Source organism: Cornus florida, unplaced genomic scaffold (assembly GCF_030987335.1).
Source record: "Cornus florida cultivar Cherokee Brave unplaced genomic scaffold, ASM3098733v1 CherokeeBrave_3.0.0_Hap2_Chr11, whole genome shotgun sequence".
NCBI classification, from domain to species: Eukaryota; Viridiplantae; Streptophyta; class Magnoliopsida; order Cornales; family Cornaceae; genus Cornus; species Cornus florida.
The window spans coordinates 118,436,815-118,454,981 of record NW_026775581.1 but is presented as its reverse complement, the minus strand read 5'-3'; the positions used below and the strand labels follow the sequence as shown (position 1 = coordinate 118,454,981).

Sequence of the window (18,167 nt, the reverse complement as noted above, 5' to 3'; positions counted from 1 at the left end):
TTCTTTTTTAAGTGCTTAACCTGAGATTAAAATGTCTTGTGCTCAAGTAAGCTCATTAGGTCGAAAATTGGATTGAAGGTTTTATACTCCAATTCACGTCGTCCGCTCCAAGTCGCATCTTTAAATTTGCGGGTTAGGGACTTAGGGTTAATAAACAATTTAGGTTAATTATCATTTCTTAAAATAAATAATATATATATATATATATATATATATATATATATGGGGCAAATTACATAAAACCCTCCTCAACTTGTAGTATTTTTCAGTAAACCCCCTCGTCTAATTTTTTTTACCAAAGAACTCCCCCGACTTGTAACATTTAAAAATAAATCTTCTTGTCTAATTTTTTACAAAAGAGCCACCCTCAACTATCTGAAGGTGTGTAAGAGTTGATATTTGGAAAAAATACCTTTTATTTAAATCTAAATTTTTTCGAACTTCAAAAATTTATGTCTCACAAATCGTACATCCAAATATTGCAAATAATATATGCACAGAAAGCTTATAAAATAAGGATTTCAGAAATATAAGATTTGTTTAACAAAACTTCATAACCAGAAATAGTCAATCGAAATATCTACTGCAACACTCTTAGTTTATTTTATTTAAAAAAAATACTTAGGTTATTTGCAAGAAAATTTCTAGAATTGTTCATTTTCATACGGAGCATAACATATAAAAAAAATTAGCTCCAATAGAGAGTGAATATTCATTTTGATTTTTTTTTTTTTTTTAAAATGGTGAGACTATAAAAGAATGAAAATACTTTGACGCAAAATATGATATATCATGAAATCGATCTCTACTGGGTTTAATTTTTTTTTTTTATATATATATTTTGCTCCATATGAATATGAATAATTCTAAAAAATTTCTTGCAAATATCTCGAGTATTTTATTTTAAAAAATAAAATAAGATTGTTGGAGTAGATTTTTAGATTGCCTATTTCTCTCTAGTTAATAAGTTTTGTTGCACAAATTTTATATTTCTGAAATCCTTATTTCATAAAATTTTCATGCATATATTATTTATAATTTTTAAATCTATGATTTGTGAGATATGAATTTTTAAAGATCGGGAGAATTAAGATTAAAATAAAAAGGCATTTTGGTCCAAATATTAACTATTTTACCTCCCTAAGATAATTGATCAGATAATTAGGGGAGTTCTTTGGTAAAAAATTAGATAAGACGGATTTATTGAAAAAAATGTTACAAGTGAAGAGGGATTGGTAAAAAAAATAGACAAAACTATTTACTAAAAATGGCTACAAGTCGAGGGGTGGTACTGTACTTTGCCATATATATATATATGAACAAATTAGTTTGTCTTGTGACCATAATTTTATTTTGATTTTTGGACATTAAATCTTTGCTCATTCTACCATTTTTTCCCACAGTATAATATATAACCAACTTTAGGCTCAAGAGGATTGCTAGTGGCTCTCGACACTAGTAGTTATGATTAGTTGCAAAATCAAACCCAATTAGAAATACTTTCCTCTTTTTGAGGGAAAAAAAAAAAAAACAAAGATAAGAACTCATATTATTAGATGACGTGGCGCATGCAAATATTGACATCTGTCCAAATTTAAAATATTATTAAAAAAATCTAAGAATGAAATGAACCGGTTTCAGGCTGCAGGGCCGTCCATGTCGGTGACGACAGCCACGAGAACTAATTTGGCCTGCAAATAGGAGCGTTGGTGTTGTGTTGTTTGAATTGCAGTTTTGGGTTTTCATGGATTTTCCTTCTTATTGAGACCGACTAACCAACCTTTGTTTTTGTTTGCTAAGCTTAGAATCTGACTTGGTGTTTTAATCGAAGAAGTTCTTGGTTTCACGAATGCGTCATAGTAGGGTTCCGCCGCAGACGGTGGGGAGACAGCGGGGGGAATTCCATATGAAAAAAATGTCGCTCTCTCCCACGCACCCTCAACCTCCCTACCTTTCCTGCAACTTCTCAATCCCCAGCCGTAGAGGTGGTGCCGGACATCCGGGAATGGGAGTTACCGAATTAAGAGAAATACCTAGCCTTTGACAGAGAATCGGATGTCTCCTCATAGGGGTGGGCCGCCGACGGCGAAAGGTGCGGCGGCGGCGGTCGAATGGAAGAGGTACTGAGAGAGATCCAAATGGGTTTTCACTTGAGACCCCAATTAAGGGCCACATCACCTATAAGGAGGAAGTTTCTCCTGATAGTTTTTTTTTATACTGCAAATTATTTAGTTATTTATTTATTTATTTTTTATTAGATAAAAATTTATAAATGTGAACAACACGACTTGACTACTAACCCCTGAACTGATCTGAAACACATAAATGTACACATAGTTGTAAAATGATAAATAAGGGTGATTAATTTTATTCTAAATCAAAAAAAAAAAAAAAAAAAAAATCACATACTCAGGGTGAGTAGGCAAGCAAGTCGGAGAAGCTGGACTAATGGTCCAGTGATAAAAAACTCATCATTTTACTTGTACACTATGAAATATTGGTATAGAGTATATACACACACAATCAAACACACATACACTGATGATACACAGTCATGAAAACCACGAGAGAATACTCACTTTATAGCTTTTATGGTGAAGCAAATGAAAAGGTAAAGAGTAAGAAGCAAGCATCAAGGCCAAGAAGAAAACTAAAAAAGCAAAAAGAAAAAGTACCACATTTGTACAATCAACAATACGACACTACCCATATAACACTATCCTTCAGGAGATCAGGTTTTGTCTCCCTAAATCAAATCCTTTTGATAGTCAGTAACATTGTAAATTGTTAGCTCTTCTTGTTCTTGTTTATTACACTAATAGCAAATCCCAAGTGACAAAGAAGAGAGAAAGGAATATTAGCTTTTTCTTTGGTTGTTTTTTTTTAAAATTGTAGTTGCTAGTTTCCTGTAAATTCTTTACCTGTCAATTGCCACATCAATAGGGTAAACTTCACAGGTAAAAGCAGCGAAACTGCCCCGGTAAGTAGCAGATTTGCTATGTTAACTGAAATTTCTTTTAGCCAACTTAGATGTCAAATCTTAGGTTTTGGTTTAGCTTCAATGAAGTCAGAAACTGTGGTTTGCTTGTTTGTGTTTGTTAAGCAATTACAATGATCATTTCAATATTTTCTTCCATTTATATATTTATTTCCTGTACATTTTTTAACATATATCTAGTTAAAAATATGTTAATAGGGTAAGTGCTCTACAACTATGTGGTGGGAACTACACAATTTATTTCGTAGTTATTCGGGAAATGTGGAACATTTGGGAAACGAATATCATAATAACTCATGATAATAAGAAAATATATGTTCATCATTAGTCTCTATCCATCTTCCTTGCAGCATTCATGGTCAATTTTATTTATTTATTTAATTACATCAGCAATGTAAGTGTTAACATGACATTGCAAAGTGTATGTGTGATTAGGGGTGGATTATTATCATAAGGTGAAAATTTAAAAGTAAGAAGTAAAAAATATAGTGTGTGGATGAATTTCTATCAAGAAAAAGGTGAAGCTGGACTATATTCTTAATTATATGCTTTACCATTATCATTATATGTGCATTTGTCTGACACTATTTTCCCTCTCTCTGATCTTAGGAAGGAAAAAAATGGATGCTTCTGATGATTCGAACCATAACCATGGGAAACAAAGTAAGGAAGTACCGCATAATTTGAGCATCAATTCAGACAACAATGATGACCAAATAAGCCAGGAATCACAAGGAAGTCAGAGCACTGAAGAAGGTAAGAATTAAAGAGCTCTATTCAATACACACTAATATTTATATTTTTAATATAATGGTCTAGTTTTTTTATTTTTTTCCCAAAGTTTATACTTATTACAGGAATATACTTATTACAGGAATATACTTATTACAGGAATAGGTAATTGAACTATGGAGGTTATAGAATTATGAAAAAAAAAACTATGGAGGTTATAGAATTATGAAAAAAAAACTATGGAGGTTATATACTAAAAGAAAACATGAAAATTGGCATCAATTAAACTTTGATTTAATACAAATCACATTCTTTGCAATACTTGAGAAATAAAATGCTCTTTGTTGATTAAGATACCAGTCCAAAGGGATGAAGTACAAATAGACTCCAAACTCAAACAGACTTGCAAGGATTGACAATGATGGGATGGATAGGTAAGAAAATAATCATTTTTCTGGTATGGTGTAAGGTTACTTGAACAAATTTGAGGTGAGGCATTGATCCAAATAAATAAATAAATCAGTCAACAGTTGATTTTTACAAATGAAAAATGTGGTATTTCTGTCCATAGTTTTGAAGTTAGTTTCTTTGTTGCCAAATTCCCAACAATTTTGGACCTATTTATTTATTTTCCAGAAAATAGTTCATTGTTTTCATTTAACAGAAAAGTAAACAATTTGAAAATTGTTTGAGTTGAATTTTCTAGAAGTTGATAGAGAGTTAAAGGAGGCAGAGAACAAAAAAAAGGGCTCTGCTCCAATACAATTGCACAAAGAAGACTTTTATATTTCCCCGAAAACTCTTTTGTATATTCACTGTTCTTGAAATCTATTCTTACATGAACCAAAAGTAAGAAATAAAATCTCTGAAATGACAACTAAATGATGCTTATATTTGTTTTTCCTCCTCCAAACCAAAGGTAAGGAAATAAAGCCTCTAAAATGCTAACTAGTTAGATGACCCCTATATTTTCTTTCTCCTCCTTTTTATATGGTTCACCCATTATTCTTAACCCAGATGATGTTAGTCCAATTTTATGACTTTTCTTGGGCAAGGCTGAACCTAGTTAAGACAAAAGTTCCTTTTCATCATAAAAAAAAATTATAATTGGTTTTTAGTGATTTAATTGTTAGAACCCAGTTTTTGTTTTAACTTTTTCCTTCCTTACTTTTTTGAGAGAAATTTTTTTAATGGAAAAATTATGTGAGAAAAGAATGAAAGAACGATTTCTTGTCTTTAGGGGAAGACAATGTGAAAATGTGTTTGACATAAAAAAATATGATTTTGAAGTATATTTGTGTTTGTGCTTTCTTGTTATGTTTTGGCACTCTCTGTTCTATTAATCTACTCTTGTTAGTACTGGAAATTGGTCACCAACAAAGCTTCAAAGTCTTTGAACAAAGTTTTAGGTCTTCCAAGTCTTATAACATGCTTGATGTAATTTAATTTTAACTGCACTGAATTAGGTCACATTCATGTAGTTAAGACTTGGTTTTGTCATGAAATCAATAAAGGGCGGAGATTGTTAGGACTTAATATCATTGACTCATTGTGTTGTCAATTTCGGTGTCAAAGACCTAATCGAATAATTTTCAATTTAAATGTGCTTCTAAAGTCTTGTTCTTGTTTGAGTTGAGGATGTGTTGAAGTCTTGTTTATGTTCCAGTTGAAGCACATGTTGAATTTGCATCTAAACTCTAAAGTCTTCTCCGTGTTTTAGTTGAAGATTCATTCAAGCTGCATTAAGAAAAAACTTCAGCTTGATGAACAATTGGATAATTAATCGCACACTTATGCTGCGTTTGGTGTGCGTGAATGGAATGGAATGGAATGAGAATGGGAATGGAATGGAATGGCCATTCTCATTCTATTGTTTGGTTGTAAATATAAAATATGTAGGAATAGAATGATATTAACCATTCTAGTGCTTGCTTGGACCAATTTTAAATTTAGAATAGAATACATTTCAAATTGAGTTCTCCAAAATATCCCTCTTAGTAACAAATAAATTAAATTAACAAAATGAAAATTTTCTATAATTTTTTTAAAACAAATGGTGGCAATGGCTGTGGTGGAGGTGGAAAGCGGTAGTGGTGTAGGTGGTGGTGTTGGAAGCCAACGGCGGTGGCAATCGTGGAAGGCAACGGCGGTAGTGGTGGTGGCAGTATTGTGGTGATGATGGTGGAAGGAGATAGTGGTGGTGGAAGGTGGTGACGATAATGGTGGTGGTGAAAGGTGGTGGAAGGCAGTGGTGGCGGCGGCGGTGTAAGATGGTGGCGGCAGTGGTGGCTGTGGCAGTGGAAGGCAACGGTGGTGGTGAAAGGTGGTGGTGGAAGACGGTGGATGTGGTGAAAGGCGATGGCGGTGGCGGAAGGTGGTGGCGGTGGTGAAAGGCGATGGCGGTGGAAGGCTGTAGCGGTGGTGGTGGTGAGAGGCGATGGTGGTGGAAGGTGGTGGAGGTGGAAGGCAGTAGTGGTGGTTGCGGCAGAGGAAGGCGGTGTTTGTGGTGAAAGGCGGCGGCAGCGGAAAGCGGTGGGCGTAGGTCAAAGTCGGTGGCGGTGGTGGTGAAAGGTGGAAGTGGTTGTTGTGGAAGATAATGGTGGTTTTTGGACTTGGAATATGAGACCTTTTTGGAAAGTTGATTTTTAAAAAAAATTTACTTGGGAATGGAATGACCATTCCATAAGTTTAGTTGTGGAATGGATTTTCATTCCCAATAATGAATTTTCATTCCAATGGAATGGCCATTCCCACTTTAAATTGCATACCAAACAAATGAATGGTTGGAATGGGCATTCTATTCCATTTCATTCTTGCACACAAACTCAACATTAGGGTGTTGATAGTCACTTGAATTTTTATAAAAAAAATTCAAAATGATAAAAATTATTTTTGAAATGAAGGACGTTATAATCGTTTCAATAAATTTGGTTCGGTTTTATCTCACAAAGTTTGGTGATTTTTACTCAATAACTTCAATTTGCTGCTGAGTTACCTGACTTCTAAACATTGATCCATTTGTTAAAAACCTGCTATTTTAAAAGCTTAAATGGTTAGAGTGGGTCTCAATTATTTATATAATTGGCGAAATATTTGACTCTATTGTAACTGAAGTGTGCATATGAATAATATTAAGTGCAACAAGAAACACAAACATAATAGTTTGTTTTTTATAAAAAAACTTTGCAGGTACTGTGGACAAAATTTATATGATGACTCTATACAAGGCTGTGCATAAGGGTGACTGGGAATCTACCAAGTACTTCCTTGAGTTGGACCCTAATGCATTGACGGCTCCAATTTCAGAATATGGGGACACAATTCTGCACATTGCAGCTCTGGCCGGACATGTAAAGCTTGTTGAAGAGTTGGTGTATCGGACACCTGAAGAAAAATTGAAACTTACCAACAAAAGCGGAGAAACGGCACTTTCTCTTGCTGCTGCAGGAGGAACCACCAAGGTTGCTAGGGCATTGGTGAGGAAGAATCCTACATTGCTTAGCAAGCAAAATGATTATCAGCTCATTCCTGTTGTTGTGGCAGCTCAATTTGGCCATGTTGATATGGTAAATTTTCTTTATTATATGACTCAAGAAGAAGATCTAGACCCAGAAAATCGAAACAGCGACCAAGGCGCCAAGCTTCTCAATGCTTGTATTGTAGCTCAAATCTATGGTAAAAGAAACATACTCTAAAATATACAAACTCAAGGAGGTTGTTACTTCATACTCTCTTACTGTTAGTTTTAAATTTTAATATATTTGCCATAGATATTGCTTTGGATCTGGTCCTACGTTACCCAGAATTGGCTATTGCTGAATATAAGGACTCTTCAAGTGAAACTAAATCAATACTGAATACTTTGGCTACTAGACATTTGGCATTCCCTAGTGGAAGCGGGCTTGTATTTTGGCAGCAGTGGATCTACTCATGTAAGTACTTTTTCAAATTTTCATGCTAAAATTACAAACTAGAAAATAATTTTATCAACACATCATTCTAGATTGAGATTGTGTATACTAATTATATTTTTGTAACATTTCTGTTGACATCTTATGTTGGCAAGTGCTTCACAGGTTTTATCAACTCATCTCACTTAAATTTGAATTCAGCATTCATGCTACTCATCTTTAGTTAGAAATTTGAGTTATTGGTTAGTCCCTTTGATTTTGACATTAAAAGCTAGCAGTGTCATATCTTGAAGGTATTCCCGTGCATTCACTCCGTGTCACCAACAACCGTAGAGACATTGAAGCACATTATGAAGGATCGGCTAATCAAGATAACATCATCAAACAAGGTACATATATAATGTATATGTACATTTTAATACATCAGAAATATTCTAGATACTTGAGAATAAGTTTTACACTCTTAGAATCCGTCTTAAGTTTCTGCTTTGTATACTTGCAGCATTCTGTAAATTGTATGGACTAGTATGGAATGTCCTAAAACTCATGGGTAAGAAGAGTTTGTTTACTGCAAACCCTTTTTTTTTTTAATCTTGTTGGGGTCATCACTTTGTTTTGTCTGCAGTGCCTTATATGAAGTACATGTCTGATACAAAGTTGAAACATTTCCAAGTACTTGAATTGTTAAGCCATGTTTGCCAACAAGTATCCGTCATGGACCACGAACAGATAAAAAGTATTCCATTACATCAAGCAATTTTCAGTGCTGTTAGGCATGGGGTGGTTGAGTTTGTGGATGAGATGCTTACAGCTTACCCAGATATCGTATGGTTTCTTGATGGTGATGATCGTAACATATTTCTATATGCAATTAAGCAACGACAACAAATGATTTTCAGCCTTTTACATAAATTGGGGCCAAGGAAGAACTTGATAGCAGCTAGCATGGACAAGGATGGTAACACCATGTTACATCATGCGGGGTTTCTTGCTCCTTCTTCTAGCTTTGATCACATTTCTGGTGCAACTTTGCAGATGCAGAGGGAGCTACAATGGTTTAAGGTGTCATTCACTCACTTTTTATTGCAACTGCTTAGAGTAGCATCTCATTTGCTTTCTTCGTTTGCCTACTTATTTGGAATCATCATATTAGGAAGTGGAACAAACTGTCCAACCAATGTTTAGGGAAATCCAAAATGCAGAAGGTGAAACGGCTCGCTCTCTGTTTACTTCAGAGCACAAAAAACTCAGAAAAGAAGGGGAGAAATGGATGAAGGAGACGGCAACATCTTGCACTGTCGTGGCTGCTCTTGTGGCCACTGTTATGTTCACAGCAGCCTTCACCGCGCCTGGCGGTTACAATCAGACAACGGGTGATCCCCTTCACTTGCTTCAGAAATCCTTCATGATTTTCATACTATCAGATGCCGTATCTTTGTTTGCTTCCTCCACTTCAGCGTTAACATTTCTAGGCATCCTCAAATCGCGGTACAATGAAGAGGAATTCCTCGTCTCCTTGCCTAGAAAATTGATAATAGGTGTTTTCAGCCTTTTCTTCTCTATAGCAACCATGATGCTCTCCTTTGGCACTGCCATTTTTATAGTGCTTCATAACCGATTATCCTGGATTTCCATTCCTATCGTTTTGTTAGCCAGCATTCCAGTTATGATCTTTGTATTTCCACAAGTTCCACTCATTTTCCAGATTTTAGTCTCAACATATGGACCTGGCATTTTTGATAGGCCAAAGAAGCGTTGGTGTTTAATGTAATTGATCTATTTCCCAAATGACTATGAGTGTATTAAATTCAAAGAATGAACATATGTATTTAAAATGAATTTGAGCTATATAATGTCCTTTTTTTTTTTTTCTTCTGTATTTTGTATGATTTTCTATTCTGCTTTCTTCCTTTTTATCTGGTTAGAGTCCTTGAACTCTTATCCACTTAGGAGCTCTCAATGTTAACATTATGTTTTCAACTGCCTCTGTAATGAGGACCACAAGCACCACTATGTTTGCATCATAATGCTTTCTTGACTTTTTCATGTCTCACTCTCTATTCTCTTCCCTCCTAACCCCTTTTTTTGTCCTTATCTTTTCATCCTATGGCTGGGCTACACAAAAGTTCTTCTGCTACAGGTTAATGTGTATATATACTACATATATATATATATATATACATATACTTTCTTCTTTATGCACTCTTTGTTCTATTTGTTTGGACGTAAAATATTTTTTTCGGTTTTCTTTTTCAGGTAAAATATATTTTTTTATTTTAATTTTTCGGTATTTGGCGAAGACCTGATTCGAGGTTGAGGTCAAATCCATCGATTGGGGCTTGTAAAATAATTTGTCGAAAATTGATGAGCAAGTTATTTTTGTTAAATTTTAATTTTTTTTTTACTTCATAAATATTTTACAATAACCAAACACCAAAACATAAAAAAAAAATTAAAAAAAAAAAATTTACATCCAAACAAATGGAGTCCTAGTATCATTGTCTTTATCTCGCACAGCTCAAAATAATTCCAACCCTGCCTACTTAACTGTTGTTTAGTATGTTCACATGTTTTTTTAGAAACCATTGTGATTGGTGATGTCCTTTCTCTTCCTTCATAAACCAGATATGTTTCTAGCTAGTATTCTACTTACACTCTTCACTCCACGACTCTATTACTAGAGAGGACTTCATGTAAAAGGTAATTGGAGAAGAAAAGTGGCCAAACTGTGTCCAAATCAATCTTCAAATACTAACATAACATATAGACTACTAGAATTAAGAGAAACAAACAATCTTATGGTCATTCATGATTTTTAAAGTAACGTTGCTATATTTTGGAAGTAATGAGTATCACATTCTAAGAAATGACAATATTTAATTTGATGCATAGCAAAAACCGTGTAATGGCAAGGATTCAATTCTGCCTCATACTTGACCTTGCAAAAAATCATTAGTATGAACTGTATGATACATATTCATTTAGTCAGTATATATATTATAAAGAAATTACAACTAGTTGAATGAGAATGGAGACCAAGTCTATAGTCACAAATTTTTATGTAAACGCTATCCCATAATTAAAGGATTTCTATAACATCATCCACACAAAAATAGAAAATCTCGTTCTGTATTATGATATGTAATTAAGAATTTGAATCTTTATCATATATATATATATATATTTTAGTGACAGTTTTAACCTTATGGGCAAAACCGCATTTGAAAGTTAAAAGGATTTAAATCTCCATCATTAATATTTTTTTTATTTTTTTTCAAGTACCTCTAAAACATCATTCAACCAACATGTTCATGATGGTGTAATTATCTACCATTTATGCTTGCATGCGCAACTAAATCCAAACAAAAGCGAGCACATGACATGTTCATGATAGTTAAATATTGCCTTAGACATGTTTAGACACTTAAATACACCCAATATTATATAACAACATGCATAAGAAATGACATTATCTAGAATAAAATGGTTATTAATTAGTATTACTCACGGTGATCCTTGTCCATCAATACTAAAAGTGAATTTGAAATAAATCTTTTACTACTGTTTAAGGAAAAAAAAAAAATTCTATGATATCTTTTGGAGACAGCACAAATTTTTTTTTTTACTCAAAGGAAAAAAAAATAATAATACTGTAATAAACTTTATTTAGCAAAAAAAAAAAAAAAAAAAAACTTTTCGTACTGAATTCCGGTTTGAAAATTTGCCACAGTAAAATTACTAAAATCCCAACCAAAACCATAGTTTCGGCCTCCTGGCAAGGACCGCAAGGTCCATTTTAAGTCTTACCAATTTCCAAACGGCTAAAAGTAGGAAACAAGCTCATTTTAGAAGTGTGCGCACATTGTAGTTTGTGAGCACAGTACGCGCACGTTAGCGACCAATCATTCTCTCGCCACCTCAGCGTAACGTAGCCACCCGCCCTCCTTCCCATTTCTCTCTCTCTACATTTTCTCTCTCCATTTCCCCTTCTTTCTTACAATCTCTGCAACTAATCCACTGTAAAAATTTCACAGAGTTCCAAATCTGCCCCCGGACAATCTTTCATTTTCCCATTTTGGCCGCAACAGATGGCTCCGTCCAGCTCGGCGGCGCGGGCGGCTCAGAAGCTCTTCCCTATCCGCCGCCGGGAGGCCCTGTCGCCTCCATCGTCTCCGCCGCCGAGGAAGTACCGGTCGATGGTGGATATCATGAAGACGGCCAAGCACGCCGTGATCGATCGCGCCGACTACAGCCACGTGTCCTGCGACCAATGCGGCTCCGGCCAGCAAGCCGACGAGCTGCTCCTCTGTGACAAATGCGACCGAGGCTATCACATGCTTTGTCTCCGGCCAATCGTCGTTCGTGTCCCCATTGGATCGTGGTATTGCCCTAGCTGCTCCGATCATCGACCCGTAAAAAGTATGAAATTGTTTTTGTATTGAATACATATATATATATATGTGTGTATATTTATGATTGCATGTGTATATAAAATGAGGTGCTGGACAATGTATGTTCTGTTTTCTCAGGTTTCCCGAAGACTAAGATTAAAGATTTTTTCCGGATTCAGAAATGTACTGATGCAGCTAAGAAATGTGCCTCCCCCCAAGGTAATTTGTTATTTTATGTACCATATTAATAATTAAATCTGTGTTTACTGCATATTATCGTTATTGTTGTTTTTTTTATTCTGGTTTAGACAATTGATATATAATTTCACATTTTATTTGAAATGTTACTTTTCTTATTTGTCTTAAACCAATGATGTTATCCTGGGAATTATAGTGGTGTGAAATTTAGAAGAATAAAACTTTTTTATTTTAGTTGGGTTATTTATTCGTAAAGAATCTTTATGACTTTTACAGAGTGCACCCTTTTTCTCCCATAAAACAGATTCTTCACATTACATCGTTGTTTCTTTTTTTAAGCACTGTTGGATTTTGAACTCCTAAAAAGGGATTTGATGAGATGACAATTAAAAAAATATATATTTTGCATCAAGTTTGAATTTATGGGATGCGATAGATTTAATAGCAATGTATCTTTTGGATCACATCATATACGTACGTATATATGTGTCTGTGCGTATGTGTTAGACGATGTTTATGAGGTCCACTGATGTGATTCATTCAGAAATTTCAGTTGAATGTAGATATAGTTCACACTCATATTGAATCTAGTTAATGTTCCGTAGATAGCATAACTGAATTAAGAAATGAACTCCGGGGATACAGGATTGTTGCTATTCCATGTTTTGCACGTGTTCTATACCGCATTATTCTCAAATTGCATAGAAGGGATGGGTTGTATGAGATGAAAATGCTATGTGCGGATTTTGCAAGGAGATTCTTAGTATATTTATTTTAAATTTTCCGTATGGCATAGCTACTTAACAAATCTAAAGTAATTGGCCATGATCACATCTAACAAAAATCTTCTATTATAACTAAGCTCATTTAAAAGCAATTATTGTACTTTCAGTATTGGTTATTGAGAATCGCACACTCTATACACGTGTGAGATGTTTATCATAGGTGTGTGTGTGTGAGAGAGACAGAGACAGAGAGAGAATCAGTTTCAACGATGAACAATTGAGGAAACAATTATTTCAAGTAATGAGCAAATCGGTTTTAAAAGTAAAATTCTTGATTTTGGACACATGATCAACACTTAGACATGTGCTAATGAGTATAATTGCAAGAAATGTCATATTAAATGTTTTTATAAAATTAATATAAAGTTTGAGTGTTTTACCATTTTAAGAAACAAAATATATAAAACTATATATATATATATATATAGAATGGATTTATTAACGGAATGATCATGGTAGTAGGAGAGGAGTCAAATTATGTGTGTACATATAAATATCCATGTCAATTTATGCACATAGAAGCATACTGCATACATACAGATTTTTGTTGTATCCTTGCTGTGTCTTTAACTTCACAACCTGAGTAATTATGGTTACATGATTTATTTATTTTTGATAAGTAATTATGGTTACATGATTTATCAGTTACAAATATAATGTTATAGTCATGGAATATTTAAATGTTGTATATAATATATTTTTTTATATAAAAAATATAAACTATTGTCGTGGCCTCAATGTGTTTGTGTTGTACTTTTTAAAGGATGTTGTGTCTGTGTGTCTCATGGCATGTTTGTATCTTGTATTCATGCTTCTTAGTCTCATATGATCTTTTTTCCTTTCTCGTTTGGGGTGGGGTGGATCGCAAGAGATACCCTCGGCATGTCAATATCCTATATATATATATATATATATATATATATATATTTGAGGTCTAACACGTTGAATGTGTCTGTGTTATGTTGTGTCAATATTCTATATCCATACCCATGCTTGCCCTCCATGAGCTTTTTTCTTCTCTTTTTTATTTATTTTTACTTTTGTGGGTGTCAAGCGGCATCTTGTGAGCTTATCTGTAGTGTTTCTTGGGGGTTTCCTTTGTAGTTCTTTATAATGGAGGTAGAGACTAGAGGCACTGTGGGGGATGCATAATATTCATTCTATGGTTTATAGGGGTAAAGGAGATATTTGGGAAGAAACAACTAGAAGAGGAACTTTTCCAGACAGAGTCATCTCTTTTGATTTCTTATTGGGCCATTGTAAATGGGGAGTTCCCTAGAGTTCCTCTTAGCATTTCTTTCTCATATTGGATTTTTGTTTGTTCAAACAGTATTCCCAAGTCAGAGCCTTCTCTCTCACAGGTTCTCCCTCCTGGGAAAGGATTAAACTTAATTTCTATGGTTTCTGTCTTGGTCATCCTACCCAATCAGGGATATTATTAAAAACCAATTATTAGAGGACCTCGGTGTGCAATTTGGGCATCCGTGTCAGACACATATCCCATATCAATACGCATGTTGTGTCATGTTGACACAGGTACGTTCAAGTAACATATAGTAGACGCAGTTTCAGTAAACTTATATGCCATCTCTTGTGCCTTAGTCTAGGTTAAGTAGAACTATTAGATTCTTAATTCTCTCTCTTGTTGAAACTGAGCATCATACACGTTCTTGATCTCAATATAATCAGTTGATACCTAGACATCTTAAATATGCTTTTCTAAATTGATGATATCATTTGCAGGTGCTTTTTTTTTTAAATTTTTTTTAAATTTTTTTAATTCTCTAGACCTCTTATGTAACTGCTAAGGTAAGACTTACTTCCATGCTTGATCTTCTAGGATTTAATCATTCAAATGAGTTGATTTATGATACCTCAATCATGTCTTAGCCTTTTGTTGTATCCTCATTCACTCTCTTCAATGTCTTCAGAGGTTCCTATAGTGCCAACCATGACATTTGACACCAAAATAAAATTGGTGCCACTTCATCTAAGACTTCCCTTCATTTTGTATTTTTTTAGTGCAATCCTATGTGACAAGATAACTAACCGGACTACAGCGTCATTAATTTTGGATCTCAGTGAGAAAAGCATCAAGTCCTATAGCTTCCTTCCATCAGTCCTTTTATCGGTTCAGTAATTGCTTTTGGTGTACTTCTCTTTTCTCTTGTTTTTTTCTTTTCTTTAGACACTTTAATCCCGCTTTTCTAAGATGAATTCTTCCGTGGTTTCATTAGACAGTATATTAACATAATTAGTCCACCTAGTCATAATCTCTATTTCATTTCAGTAATCTCTGAAGTCCTTGGTTAAAATTTGTGTTATTCTTAGATATAATGCACTTAATACTGTTCTTTATGCCCTATTCCACCATTAAGATTCATATAATAAATTCACACGTACATATTACATATATATTGACTACTGATTCTTCTTAGAATTTCTAAGGGCCTCTTTTGCTACTTCGACTATAATCAAGAATAGCATTCATCATAAATTGCTTTCATGATTTAGTACTTGAGGCCTTTATGTTTTTATTTGAGTAGATGTATCAAATGAAGAACCATAAGGGGGTGGAGAATTAGTTGATTTCGAAGAAAAGATATAGTGGTATGTTCTACTTGAAGTTATTTACCATCAAATGAAGATGCGAAGGATTATGTGTTCCTTGCTAAGGAAGTTTGAACTTGTGCTCCTTGAAATTGGCTTTCTTGGGAATAATTGCTCAAGTAACTGTAAGTCATTTGATTTGCAGGAGGTTATTATACGTAGTTGTTGTTCTGTTTGCAAGGTTTTTGGAGATTCTACCCTCCTTCGTTGTGCAGCTGTGAGGGGTTTATGGACCCTTTTTCTTTCTTTCTTTCTTTCTTTCTTTTTTTTTTTTTTTTTGGTTGCATTGTCGGTTGTTCTTTGGCTTATGAATTATTTGGTGCTCGATCTCTTCAGCTGAGCTGCAATATGCAAGGTAAGAAAGTGGAAATAACAAGATAATTTAACAGGTGGCTTCGCTGTTGTTCTTTTGATTCCTCATTATTCCTGTTTGGACCTCTTCTTGTTTATGTTTCATTTGGCCCATTTTTGGAGTTTCTGGAGTAATTTAGCCCTGTAAACCTTTGGTTAAACGTTTGCCTGTCAAGAGCAGAAATATGGTTTCTGTAAGTTTATTCATTCTAATGTCATGTTATCTGGGAACACTGTTACTAAATCTCCTTTCCTCTTACACCACCTCATTAAGATGCTTGACTCTTAAATTCTCTTTTTCATCTCCTTGTGCGTATGCCTAATACCACTAACTAATGTTCTATCAATGAGCTGTTTCTTGTAAATTTTAACATCATTAACTTTGCGTTACTTGTACCCTAATTAAGTACTTGTTTGACTATCATCTGATCGAATTCTAAATTTCATTTGATAGGGGCCGCACCATCATATTTGAGTAGCTAATGGATATTTTGTGTTGAAATCCTTTAAACTCTCTGGATCATTTGAGTGATACTCATTTATTTGCATTTGATTGGTCATGATTACCTTGATGCCTTTAATTTTTTCATGTTGCTTGAATTTTTAGATGCTAGAAAGCGTCGTAGGCATTCTGGTACAATAGTGTTGTATAAGAAGAAGCGAAGAAGACTATTGTCGTATATTCCAACAGAAGATCCTGCCCGGAGGCTAGAACAAATGCGCTCCCTTGCTTCTGCTTTAACAGCATTGAACATGGAATTTAGTGGTGATCTCACTTACTTGCCAGTCATGGCTCCTCGATCTGCCAATCAGGCCAAGTTTGAAGATGGTGGCATGCAGGTTTTAATTGAAACTTCTTTCTTCATTTCAATTTCCTCCTGGAATTTTTTGGTTTACATTGGAGGTGCTGATCGGTATTTCTTTTCCCTGTAACTGCATGATGGTTATGTTATGTGGTCTTGTAAGGTTCTCTCCAAAGAAGATACTGAAACTTTGGAACAGTGCAGAACCATGTATAAAAGAGGCGAATGCCCTCCTCTTGTAGTTGTTTTTGATTCATGTGAAGGGTATATTTTTTTCTTCTAAAGTTCTACTCCTGGAATGCTAGTAATTCACTATGAATAATGCATATTGAATGTGATAGTATTTTTGTTCCTGGTGCAGTTTTACAGTAGAGGCTGATAGCCCTATAAAGGATATGACATTTATCACAGAGTACACAGGCGATGTGGATTACATTAAGAACCGGGAACATGATGATTGTGATAGTTTGATGACCCTTCTTTTAGCAACAGACCCATTTAACAGTCTTGTTATCTGCCCTGATAAACGTGGAAACATTGCTCGCTTTATCAATGGCATTAACAATCATACTTTGTAAGCCCGTGTACCCCCTATCTCTTGTTATCCATATTGCGACTCAAAAACTCTTTTTCCTTTCCTTATATTTTTTTACCATTCGATGGCCTTTGATTTCTTTACTCCATAATTCTAGTTATCAAGGTTGGACTCCACTCAAACTCACATTACAAGATTCCATGTTTTTTTTCGTGTCAAGTTATTTTTCAAAATTGACATTCTGTAGACCTGTTGTTCTTGAAACCTATCCAATTTTGTGCAGGGAGGGTAGGAGGAAGCAGAATCTTAAATGCGTGAGGTACAATGTAAATGGTGAATGCCGTGTGTTTTTGGTTGCTACTCGTGATATTGCCAAGGGGGAGAGGCTATACTATGACTATAATGGATATGAACATGAATATCCAACCCATCATTTTGTTTAAGTTTTTTACATAGATATTACTGACGAATCTGCGGAATTATCGTCTGATTCTAGATTCTGTTAGGTTCATCTGTTGTTGGAAATTTTTATTTATTTTTCAAAGCTTACATTGTGTTGGAGAGTCAACACATTTTTTTTCTTTCTAATTGTATGCATGGGCCATCAATTGTAATTTTCCCCGTAGCGCTGGCCAAGCATGTGGCCATAAGAGAAATTGAGGCGGCATTGAAATTTTGTTCGGATTTTAGTTTGTGAAGGCTCGAAATATTTAGAAATTTGGTTCAACAAACATTATCTTTATGTATTACAAATTTCAATGAAAAACTTTAATATTATCTGTGGATACCATCCGGATTGCTCCCATTATGACTTACTCTGACAGGATGTTGGAAGAAATTTTCCTTCAAACAC

General features: G+C 34.5%; 2 protein-coding genes across 5 annotated transcripts; both read left to right on the top strand.

Moving 5' to 3' along the window:
- Window positions 1-1,393: 1,393 nt before the first annotated feature.
- Window positions 1,394-9,601, top strand: LOC132285903 (protein ACCELERATED CELL DEATH 6-like). 4 transcript variants are annotated; one of them, XM_059788135.1, is made up of 8 exons: window positions 1,394-2,120; window positions 3,608-3,754; window positions 6,920-7,405; window positions 7,501-7,662; window positions 7,920-8,030; window positions 8,144-8,191; window positions 8,267-8,703; window positions 8,795-9,601. In XM_059788135.1, the coding sequence occupies exons 2-8, from the start codon at window positions 3,619-3,621 to the stop codon at window positions 9,410-9,412; spliced, it is 1,998 nt and encodes a 665-aa protein (XP_059644118.1). In that variant the 5' UTR covers window positions 1,394-2,120; window positions 3,608-3,618; the 3' UTR covers window positions 9,413-9,601. The 4 variants fall into 4 exon arrangements, with proteins under 4 accessions (XP_059644118.1, XP_059644117.1, XP_059644114.1 ...); XM_059788134.1 differs by having other exon boundaries at window positions 1,394-2,980; XM_059788131.1 differs by lacking the exon at window positions 1,394-2,120 and having other exon boundaries at window positions 2,998-3,754.
- A 1,893-nt stretch (window positions 9,602-11,494) lies between these two features.
- On the top strand, window positions 11,495-18,099 carry LOC132285044 (probable Histone-lysine N-methyltransferase ATXR5). The gene is made up of 6 exons (XM_059787207.1): window positions 11,495-12,060; window positions 12,171-12,251; window positions 16,584-16,816; window positions 16,943-17,043; window positions 17,141-17,353; window positions 17,598-18,099. Exons 1-6 carry the CDS (start codon window positions 11,730-11,732, stop codon window positions 17,755-17,757), a joined length of 1,119 nt encoding a protein of 372 aa, XP_059643190.1. The 5' UTR covers window positions 11,495-11,729; the 3' UTR covers window positions 17,758-18,099.
- The last annotated feature ends 68 nt before the right edge of the window (window positions 18,100-18,167 follow it).

Excerpts from the sequence above, each read along its gene's own strand:
- LOC132285903 (XM_059788131.1), top strand. The coding sequence starts at position 3,544 with ATGCTTTACCATTATCATTATATGTGCATTTGTCTGACACTATTTTCC. Across the intron at positions 8,031-8,143 it reads AGATAACATCATCAAACAAG|CATTCTGTAAATTGTATGGA; the intron begins GTACATATATAA and ends GTATACTTGCAG. Across the intron at positions 8,704-8,794 it reads GGGAGCTACAATGGTTTAAG|GAAGTGGAACAAACTGTCCA; the intron begins GTGTCATTCACT and ends TCATCATATTAG.
- LOC132285044 (XM_059787207.1), top strand. The coding sequence starts at position 11,730 with ATGGCTCCGTCCAGCTCGGCGGCGCGGGCGGCTCAGAAGCTCTTCCCT. Across the intron at positions 12,252-16,583 it reads GAAATGTGCCTCCCCCCAAG|ATGCTAGAAAGCGTCGTAGG; the intron begins GTAATTTGTTAT and ends TTGAATTTTTAG. Across the intron at positions 16,817-16,942 it reads TTGAAGATGGTGGCATGCAG|GTTCTCTCCAAAGAAGATAC; the intron begins GTTTTAATTGAA and ends TGGTCTTGTAAG.